General features: G+C 50.6%; 1 protein-coding gene across 1 annotated transcript in view; it reads right to left on the reverse strand.

Annotated features, from left to right (window-relative positions):
- LOC109299239 (sodium/hydrogen exchanger 10-like) overlaps positions 1–11,160 on the reverse strand; it is a 259,437-nt gene that overhangs the window by 179,897 nt on the left and 68,380 nt on the right. Inside the window, exon 9 of the mRNA XM_019519839.1 lies at positions 8,998–9,169. Within this exon, the coding sequence (XP_019375384.1) occupies positions 8,998–9,169 (172 nt within the window). The remainder of the gene's footprint in view (positions 1–8,997; positions 9,170–11,160) is intronic.

The following is an 11,160-nucleotide window of genomic DNA, read 5'->3' on the forward strand; positions in this document are numbered from 1 at the left end:
TGAGCCTGTCAAAGTCAGCCTGGATTGCCCGCCTATCGTCAGGTGTGGATGCTTTACCCCAAAGTTTGGTATCATCGGCGAACTTGGCCAGTCCACTTCTGACTCCAATGTCCACATCATTAATGACGATGTTAAACAATATAGGCACAAGGACAGAGCCTTGAGGGACCTCACTGGTTACAAGGCACCACAATGATTGACTTCCTTCAACCACCACCCTCTGGGTCCAACCACGGAGCCAATTTCCCAGGTAGCGGATCGTGGTGGACCCGAGGCCGCAGTTGACCAGTTTTGCCAAGAGGTGATCATGGGATATCAAATCAAAGGCTTTTCTGAAGTCAAGATATACAACATCAATCTCCTCTCCCTTCTCCAGGTGATAGGTCACCTGGCCGTAAAAGGAAATGAGATTGGTCAAGCAGGACCTACCTGCAACAAAACCGTGCTGGCTTTCCCCCTCATGATGTTGCCATCAGCCAGTCCATTGAGGAAGGCCTCTTTGATGATTTTTTCTAAGACCTTCCTTGGGATAGAGATCAGGCTGATGGGCCTGTAGTTTGCTGGATCCACTTTCTTCCCTTTCTTGAAGATAGGCACCACATTGGCCTTCTTCCAATCTTCGGGCACTTCACCAAAGTGCCAGGAACTCTTGAAGATTCGTGCCAGGGGCTGAGCTATGAAGCTAGCCAGCTCCTTCAGTACTCGGGGATGTAAACCATCAGGGCCAGCTGACTTGAAGGTGTCCAGCCTCTCAAAGTGTTCCTTCATGAGGTCAGCACTGATGGAGGGCAAGGGATCTCCCTCACTTGGGCATCGCTGTCCCATAATGGGCAGGGGCAACCCGTGGGACTGATGAAAAACTGATGCAAAGTACCCATTCAGTAGGTTGGTTTTTTCCTCGGCATTGGCTGTCAGTTGTCCCTTCTGGTTTAGCAAGTGTCCAATGTTGCCCTTGCTTTTCCCCCGGCTCCCCACATATCTAAGAAAGGACTTTTTATTATCCTTGATACTTGTAGCTAATTGGAGTTCAGTCACAGCCTTGGCTTTCCTTGTTCGCGGGTCCGGACTGTTGCGGAATATTCCTCCTTGGAAGTGGATCCCGTCCTCCATTCTTTGTAGGTCTTTCTTTTTAGCCACAGGAGGTCTGCTAGTTCCCTGGAGAGCCAAGGGGGCTGCTGTGCCCTTTTGCTGCCTTTCCTCCAAGACGGAATAGCATCAACTCGTGCATCAAGGATCGCTCCCTTGAGGAGCAACCACTCTTCCTGAACTCCCCTCCCCTTTGGGTCATGATCCCTTAGGGCCTCACCGACGCCTCCTGAGCTTGTCAGTCAGCTTTCCTGAAGTTGAGGACTTCTGTATTGCTGACTGTCTTGCCAGCTTTACGGCAGATAGTGAAGGTGATCAGCTCATGGTTTCTGTCACCCAGCTTCCCATCGACTGTTAGGTTGCCGATTAGGTCATCCCCGGTTGCCAGTACCTCTCGTCGGCCCGTAGACTTCTCGTGTCAGATGGAGGTCATCCACGCACAAGAGGAAGCTTTGCGACCTCTCGAATTTAGCTGAGCGCTCTTCCCATGAGATGCCTGGGTAGTTGAAATCTCCCATGACAACCATGGACCTGGAGCATAAGGCTTCAGCCAATTCCCTGGCAAACTCCTGGTCAAATTCTTGACTTTGGGTGGGAGGTCTATAGTAGACTCCCACTATTGTATCCCCTGTGCCATGTTCCCCACAGATTTTAACCCAGAGGGTCTCCAGCCACCCACCCTGGTTGCCAATATCAGCTAGCAGGGATGCGTAGCTCTCCTTGACATAGAGAGCTATGCCCCACCCCTTTTGTCTACTCGCTCTCTCCTGTACAGGGTATAACCATTTATACCCATGGTCCAGTCATGGGTGGAGTCCCATCAAGTCTCCGTTATCCCTATGACATCATAATTATTTGCGTTAAGCAGGAGGACAAGTTCCTCCTGTTTATTCCCCAAGCTCCTGGCGTTTGTGTACAGACAAGCAAGTGTCCCTTTGGGGGCTCTTGCCTTGCCTACCGGTTGTTCCAGGGCTGGGGCAGGGGTGGACTCCCTTAAGTGCCTTGGCCTGCTGGCTTTGCTATGGTTGCTCAGTGGGCCAGCAGTGGCAGTAGTTCCCTAATCCCCCGGTGGGCTTAGTTTAAAGCCCAGTGGAGCAGGTCAGCCAGTCTGGCTGAGAAGAGCCTCCACCCCAGCGGAAAAAGGTGGAGGCCGTCCCTTCCCAGCAGCTCGTTGCCTCTCTCACCAAAAAGCGGACTGTGGTCATGGAAGCCAAAGCCTTCCCGATGACACCAGTGCCGCGGTCTTTGATTAACTACCTGGATCCTCCTCTTTCTCCTCAGCCCGTAGCCCAAGACTGGGAGGATAGAAGAAAACACCACCTGCGCCTTTTAGCCCCACTCCCAAATCCCTGTGGTGCCTCATGACCTGGCTGGGAGCACTCCAAGCCACGTCATTGGTGCCCGCATGGATAAGGAGCATGGGATAGCAGTCAGTAGGCTGGATGAGTTTGGGGATCTTCTCCACAATGTCTCGGATGCGAGCTCCTGGGAAGCAGCAGACTTCCCGAGCTAAGAGGTTGGAGTGGCAGATTGCCCCCTCTGCCTCCCTCAGGATGGAGTCTCCCATGACAAACATTTTGTGTTTTGTCTTGGGGAGAGCAGGGGCGGTAGCTACAGTAGTGCCTGTGTTGCCTGTGGGAGCTGGCAACTCAGCAGGCTCTGCTGGGTCTGCAAGAGGTTCATACCTGTTGCATAGCTCCAGCAGGTCAGGGGCCTTGGGGCCCTTGACCACCTTGGTCCAACCCCTGGGCTGGGCAGTAAGGGAGGTCCCCAAGTCCTCCCTTATCCTGGAGGGAGACTGTGGTCTACTCTCTGTCTCCTGAGGGAGAAGGGCCTGGCTGTAGGAGTCTATCTCCTGCTCACAGTCCCTGATGGCACACAGTCTCTGGACTGTGGCCTGGAGCTCCTCCAGCTGGCATGCCAGAGACCCCAGTAGGGAGCAGACCTCACAAGGGGAGGTGGCTATGCTCCCGGGCCCCAGAACCTGAAAAGGTGACAGGCAGCCCCCGTAGCCAAGAGCCAGGGGCTCTGTCTGCATAGAGTCCAGAACTGTGGGCTCCATCTGGGTGGAGGCCTCTGAGGAGCCGGGGGGGGGGCGGGGAAAACGCAGGCCCCTCAGGGACCCTCAGGGTGCGGCGCGTGCCCATCCATGTCATGCTGCTGGTGGGCTGGCTATGGCTGGGACTGGCTTCCCTAGGGTGGGTGTGCACAGGCAGAGCCTCAGGCCCTCCTGCTCACCCTCCCGCGCAAACTCCATGCTAACTCACGTGCCAGGCAGACAAGCGTGCCTGTTTGTGCAGCCTGTTCACATGGCTCCCTGCGGGGCTGGGCGAAGCAGAGGCCAGGGTGGGGTGAGACCCTGGGTCTGCCACCCAGGCCTCCACCAGTCACGAGAGCAGGCAGCTCTCCTCCTGGCTGCACTGGCAGTGCAGCTGGTGCTTCCAGGCAGCTCCAGCAGCAGGTGGCAGCGAGCCTGTGGGCCTCTGTGGCCTCTCCCCCACATTCAGATGTTGGCCCTGCAGAGGCAAGAGACAGAAGGCTTTTGTGAGTCTTTGCAACATTTGAGAGATAAGATGCTCTCCTCCAGGGGCTCTGCACTGCCTGGCCTCAGATTGGAGACTGGCCATGTGCAGGTGTCCAAGGACCATGGTAAGCTGGCCAGGCAGGCCTGGGCTCAGGTGGATGCCGCCCAAGCCCCTTGTCCTTGCTTGTTCCCTGGAGGCTGGCCTCAGGCCGCCTTCCCCTTCCCAGGGTGGGCCAGGCCAGGCTGCTGGCAGCACCTGCTGTTGCAGCTCCTGTCCCTGCTGACCACCGCCCCCCTCTCCCCCCCAGGCCCACCACTCTGCTGCACTGCCACCCAGCCCAAGCACCTGGGCTCGGGGCACATGGGGTTCCTAGACAACTGGGGTGAGGAGCTGACTGCACCCTTGCTTTCCCCCACCCTCCTTGCTGGGGGCCTCTCTGGTGAGGTGCCCCAGGACCAGCCACCCACCACACTGCCACTTCACCCTGAACATACCCATGCTGTGTGTGCTGTGGGTGGTGTGTGATGGGCTATTTGTGCAGATGGAGGCCTGCCCAGGAAGCTACACCCTGCTGCTGCTGATACTGCTGGTGCCCCGGGCACACCTGCACTCCTGTATTGGGACCCTAAGCTACAACAGCTCAGGGGGCAAGCCCAGCCTGTCCCAGCAACCTCTGTGGCTACCTGGAGGGCTATCTGTTGCAGTGCTACACATTCCTGTGTAGAGCTACACATTCCTAACCCCAGCATGTAAATAGTTGCCAGAATTTACACCTTCCTCAGCACGAGAGGCCCATGCCATTGCCCAGCTGTGGGGACATGGGCTGCTCAGTAAGGGTCTGACCTGTGTCCCGCCTCTGTGGGCTTTGGGGGGAAACCTGGGGCCAGGGGAGTGCAGGCAGGTGGGGCAAGGAGGGGGGCTGGGGGCAGAGTTAGGGGCAAGGAGGCTTCCCACATCCCAGTTTGGAACTTACCATGGGTCCGGGGCCAGTGAGGCTGGCGGCTCAGCGTGGGGCTCCCTATGCCAGGCAGTGTCCAGCTCCACCTGCTGTCCATGGATTGCAGTGGGCTGGGGGCTGGTGCCTAGCGAGGACCCCCCTAAGAAGCTGCTGGTGCTGCTGGCAGCCAGCAGTGGTATGGCCATCCACTCCTCATGGGTGGCTGTCGGGTGGGGCTGAGGCTGAGGCAGCTACTGGCCAGGGCTTCCCAGCCTGCCAGTGGGCACAGCAGCCAGAGAGGAGTGCAGGACAGGGTGAAGGCCCAAGGTGCTCTCCCCCAGTGATATGTCACCAGAGGTGTCAGGGTGGGGTGCAGGCTCTTGGGGCAACAAAATGCGGGTCAGCACCCGCATGAAGGGCATGGTCCTAGGGGCTCCACTGGACCAACGATTGTGGCCAGTCACAACCACCCTCTGGGCCTGCCAGGCCTTAGTCTTCATGCAGCACTGCTGTGCTGACCAAGAGTGGCCCCCTGCACACATCCCAGCTGCCAGGGCCTCATAAATGTGGGTGTTTGAGCTCCTGCCTTGAGTAAACTGCCTCAGGCCATACTTTTCACTTCACAGGGGAGTGCACCTCCTCCTGGGTCCAGCTGGCACCCTGGGGCTCCAGATGGGTGGGTCCACATGGATGGTGCTAGGGCTGGACATGGGGAAGGAGGAGGATGTCATGCCCTGCACCAGCTGACTGGGCCCCTGGCCCTGTGCTGCTGGCTCGGGAGAACTGGCAGCAGCACCCCCAACAGGGGCATGGCCAGGGTGTCACAGCCATGCAGCAAAGGTGCTTCACTACAGTCCTGCAAAGAGAGAAGTGGGGGGGTGAGCAGCAGCAGGTGCTGGCCCTGATGGCACAGCCAGCAAAGCCAACAGCCATGGGAGGATTACAGGGCTGGGCAAAGGATGCAGCCAGCTTCAGCCCTGGGGAGCACTCATCTGTGGCCAGAGAACAGCTCAGGAAGGGGACAGCCCCGGTGGACCCAGCTTGTGGGCTGTCTAGGGGGGCACATGGGGCCTGCTGGGGTGCTGCAGCTGCAAGCAGCTCCTGCTGGCTTCCTGGAGTGTATACCCTGAAGCACAAAATGGCTGCATACTTTTACACCTTGCAGTTAGAGACTGCCAAAGAACATCCCAGCCAGCAGCAGGACAGGGGGCCAGCCAGGAACCACTCCAGATGGTCCCCTAGTGGCTGGGCAGACCCAGCTGGGAGGCTCCTGCTATACTGCGCAGTAACGCATCTACATTTGCATTACTGCGCAGTAACTAATCGGGTACAAGTTGCCATAGTTACTGCACAGTACAGGTGTGCAGGTATAGACACGTGCTTGTACTGCACAGTAATTTAGGTTACTGTGCATTAAATGTGCACATGCAGATGTGCCCAGTGGGATACTCCTAACTCAAGATGAAGACAAAATTCAGTAAACTGGGAAGCAATGCTAACATCAGACCTAGGATGTTTGAAGAAACAATACAGCAAAAGACATGGTTAAAGTGAATGACCTTCAAATATCTCTTGAGAACTAACAGAATTGGATGGAATACATAGAAGAACTGCTGTTTCCAATACAAGAAATATAAGTTGTCTTATAATACAGGGTATTGTTTGACCTGAGGCAGAAGCAGTATTTATGCTTAGAAATAAAAACGTGCATTGGACTTATTTCTCTCCCAAAAGACACAATGTCTTAATGGGACATAACAGACATTGGAGACTGAAAAAATATATTTTCAAAGAAGCTATTTGGACTTAGCTTTCCTTCAGACTTTGATTTTGATCACAGGGACAAAATTCCTGTAGGCTAAAGTAAAAGTTCTCAGCTCTGGAACTGTGACATGGAAGTTTCACGTCCTACACAGTACAAAAGCCTTAAAAAGCCAAGAAAACAAGATAAATATCCCAGTTTACCATCTTATAATTTTACTGTTGGCATTAAACGAAGAGAAAAAAGAGCCTATCTTCAAGAAAGGGAGGAAAGTGGATCTGGCAAACTATAGGCTCATCAGCCTGATCTCTAGCCCAGGGAAGGTCTTAGAAAAGATTATCAAAGAAGCTATTCTTAACATCCTGAGGGATAGCCAGCACGGGTTTGTTGAGAGTAGGTCCTGCTTGACCAATCTTATTTCCTTTTACAACCAGGTGACCTATCACCTGAACAAGGGAGAAGAGATTGATGTCGTATATCTTGACTTCAAAAAAGCCAAAGATCTGGTATCCCATGATCACCTCTTGGCAAAACTGGTCAACTGCAGCCTCAGCCTCACCACGATCTGCTAGCTGGGGAATTGGCTCCGTGGTCAGACCCAGAGGGTGGTGGTTGAAGGAAGTCAATCGTTGTGGTGCCCTGTAACCAGTGGGGTCCCTCAAGGCTCTGTCCTTGGGCCTATATTGTTTAACATCGTCATTAATGATGTGGACATTGGAGTCAGAAGTGGACTGGCCAAGTTCGCCGATGACACCAAACTCTGGGGTAAAGTGTCCACACCTGAGGACAGGAGGGCAATCCAGGCTGACTTTGACAGGCTCAGGAAATGGGCGGAAGAGAACCTGATGGTGTTTAACACGGACAAATCCAAGGTTCTCCACCTTGGGAGGAAAAACCTGCAGCATCCTTATAAGCTTGGCAGTGCTATGCTGGCTAGCACTACGGATGAAAGGGACTTGGGGTTCATGATTGACCACAAGATGAACATGAGCTTTCAACGTGATGCTGCAGCTAGTAAAGCGAGCAAAATGCTGGCTTGCATCCATAGATGCTTCTCAAGCAAATCCCAGGAAGTCATTCTCCCGTTGTACTCGGCCTTTGTGAGGCCGCAGCTGGAGTACTGCATCCAGTTTTGGGCTCCACAATTCAAAAAGGATGTGGAGAAGCTTGAGAGAGTCCAGAGGAGAGCCACGCGCATGATCAGAAATCAGGAAAACAGCCCTTACGACGACAGGCTGAGAGCTATGGGACTCTTCATCCTGGAAAAGCACAGGCTCAGGGGTGATCTGGTGGCCACCTATAAGTTTATCAGGGGTGCTTACCAGGATCTGGGGGAACATCTGTTCACCATAACGCCCCAAGGGATGACAAGAACTAACAGTCGTAAACTCCTCCATAACCATTTCAGGCTGAACATAAGGAAGAACTTCTTTACTGTCCGAGACCCCGAGGTTTGGAATAGATTGCTGCTGGAGGGGGTTCAAGCACCTACTCTGAACACCTTCAAAAGACATCTGCATGTTTATCTTGCTGGGATCCTATGATCCCTGCTGACTTCCTGCCCCTGGGGCAGGGGGCTGGACTCAATGATCTTCCGAGGACCCTTCCAGCCCTAATGTCTATGAACTCTATGAGTTCTTTGATTAGCAAGTGTTATTTTCATTTTTTGCATCTTTAGCAGTTTGAGATGCAGGTGATTCAAGTGAAAGTAGTGGCAAGAGTGTTTGACATACCACCATCTATTTTATGGAGGCCACAGATGTAGCATGAATAGAAGTATTGCCTAGTTAAAATATTAAAGAACCTGACTGTGGCCTAATGTTTAGACTGATATAAATGCCCTGATGCTTGAAATGGAAGTAATCTTTCTTTCTCTTGAATTTGTCTCAGGAAAAACACTAAGGCAGAGTCAACAGTTCCTTACAGGTAGCAATGGACAAGTGCAGCATGGACAAGAAATATCACTGTAATTCCAAACAAAATGGTGTTCTTAATCTTATCTGATAATCCCAAATACACAGAGCAATTTGGAAATACAAGCCCAGATTTTCAGAAGCGCAAACCAAGAGTTATGCTGCTATACCCACACATATCTAAATACGTGATCTGATATTCAAAATGAAAAGGTGCCTAAATATGGATTTAGGAACTTAATATTAGACATATACTTTTAAAATCTTGGCCACAAGCACTTGAAATGCTTGAGGCAGCTTCTGCTAAAGCTACTATTAACAAAAATTCATGGGATATCTTAAATCTACATAAAGTTCTAGAGATCATTATTTATACTAAATATATTTCATGCTAATTATATAGATTTAATAAAAATGTTGAAGCAATATTGATGAATTCTATAATATGTGATAAAAGTTATATATAATCTGAGTTAATAATCTGCCAGTCGGTTGTCAGATAAAAAAATCATTATCTATTCTTTGCTTGTTTCTACTATGAGCCTAAATTGGTCAGAACACACTTTCAAAGCTGGTCACTTCCAATTTGCAAACATGCATTCAAATACCTTGATTTTATGTAGGTGAATATCCATTCATGAGATAGTCAAAGGTACTTGCATATTTTACTATGGTAATCTGATTCTGAATAATAATAAATACTTATTTCATAATAATTGATTTATTTAGGACAAATTGTATGCAAATTGTGAAAAAAATCATTATTTTTTTTACCATGTTATGCATTTTTGCTTCTTTTACGTCTGTTGTTTTGTTAATCCCAAGTGCCATATTCAATGTAGAAGTCCCACGTATTCCACTCCAAACAATAACAGCTCCCCAGCGCCAGTTAAATCCATAGCCAAGGCGACTTAGCAGAGGGCTCAGCAACAAAATAACTAGACCCCTGAATGCATAATAGAACATAATAAACAAAAATATTAATAATGAAAGAGAGAGATAGCTCTGTCTGAGTCAGCATACTGAAAGCACTTCAGTCCCTACTTTCTTACAAACTCTCCTAACAGATTTGCATGCATGTTGAACATGAGGAGAGACAAAATGGAACCTGGCAAGACACCCAACTACAGTACTCTCAGTGAGGAGAAGCCACTTTCCCACATTTGCTAAGAACACTGAGCCAGGAAAGAACACTGCCACCCAAAACCTGCAACATTCCCTCCTATCATGAACTACAGTGAACCAGTAACACTTTGTAATAATGAGACAGAAGGCTGTGAATACCTGTAACAATATTAACAAGGATACCTAATTTTTATCCATTACCAAAGGCTCACCATTTCCCTTTAATGCCAGTACATTTCTGTAAAACACCCGGGTCTGTAGCTAGACTGGCAATATCAAGGTGGTGTGTCATATAGGTACTATGAAAATGACACCACTTCAATTTTCTCTGTAAACTTAAGCAAGAATCTGGTCAGTGGTTGATATCCAGATATTCAATTTAGAATGAGGTTTTTCTGAGCAAAGGTCACACAGCTTCTACCTTAAGGGTAACCTTCCATCCTATTCCTTTCCTAAGAGGGTGGCTGATATTCCTCTCCAGCAATTCCTCCTCATTCACCTTCACCAGTGTCACAAGTATGACCCAGACAAGATGGGTCAGGTTTCAAAACCAAGCGTTGTTAACTAGGGAGTCCAAAGACTAGGGATTAGACAGGGATGAAGAAAGAAGCTAGGCCAGTGGTTCTCAATCTTGTTAGACTCAAGGCAGTTCTCCATAACTTTTGTGAATTGAACAAAATCCCATGTCAAAAATGTATTTGTTTATTATCAGGGATCCTGGTTTTCCCTGATAAAAAAAATAGCAAATTCTCTGATTAAATCCATTATTAAAATGAAAGGCATATATATGTGTGTGTGTGCATGTATGTGTGTGTGTAGGTATCAATCAAACACAATGTTTTATTGATATATTTACAGTTGTAAAGCAATCTGGAAACCTATCAGTGCCTCAGTCACTATAATAAAATACATTTTAAATACCTATACATTTTGGTATTTAATTTTGGGATTTTTATTAGGGGTGTGTGAAGCGGGCCCTATTCAGATTTGGATTCGGCCCAAATCAGGGACAGTGATTTGATTCATTGATTCAGATCACTGTCCCTGATTCAATTTGGCCTGCCAAATGTTCAGCCTGCCCCAGTGATGTGGGGCTGCACAGGGCAGGCAGCGGCAGCGAGGAGACCCCCAGAGTCGATCTCTGCTCCCTGCAGAACCAGGTCATGCAACAGGGCAGTGCTGGTCCCTGCTATGAGACCTGGCTCTGGCAAGGAGCAAAAATCCAGGACAGCGCAGAGTGGGCAGCAGTGGCGAGGAGACCCCACGTGGATTTCTGCTTCCTGTGGAACCAGGTCACATGGCAGGGCAGTGCTGGTCCCTGCCATGTGACCTGGCTTCACAGGGAGCAGAAATCCATGCTTGGCTCTCCTTTCTGCCACTGCCTGCCCTGTGCAGCCCCATGTCACCAGAGCAGTGCAGGGTGGGCAGCGGCGGTGAAAAAAACCCCTGGTGCAGATCTCTGCTCCCTGCAGAGCCAAGTCACATTGCAGGGACCAGCAGGCTTGCTTGCTACTCTGAGCTGCTTCCCTGCCCCTCAACCCAGCATGATAGGAATCAGAGATCTGCAGGGGGGTCTCCTTGCCTGCACGGTGGGCAGCAGCCCTCCCCTGGATGAGCAATCCACACCCCCTATCCTGGTCCTCACTGGGACCCTGCAGCCCCCAGCCCTGCCCAGCTGGGCAGTAGGGCTGTGCGAAGCTTGCAGCCCATTCAAAACAGATCTGGAGGAGATTCAATACAGATTCAGCTGAAATGAAACAGGACAGTGATCCAAAACATCAAAACAAATAACTGTCCTCCAAAAAGGATGAA

The sequence above is a fragment of the Gavialis gangeticus genome, unplaced genomic scaffold, assembly GCF_001723915.1.
Source record: "Gavialis gangeticus isolate Ggan-Ray unplaced genomic scaffold, GavGan_comp1, whole genome shotgun sequence".
Taxonomy (NCBI): Eukaryota; Metazoa; Chordata; order Crocodylia; family Gavialidae; genus Gavialis; species Gavialis gangeticus.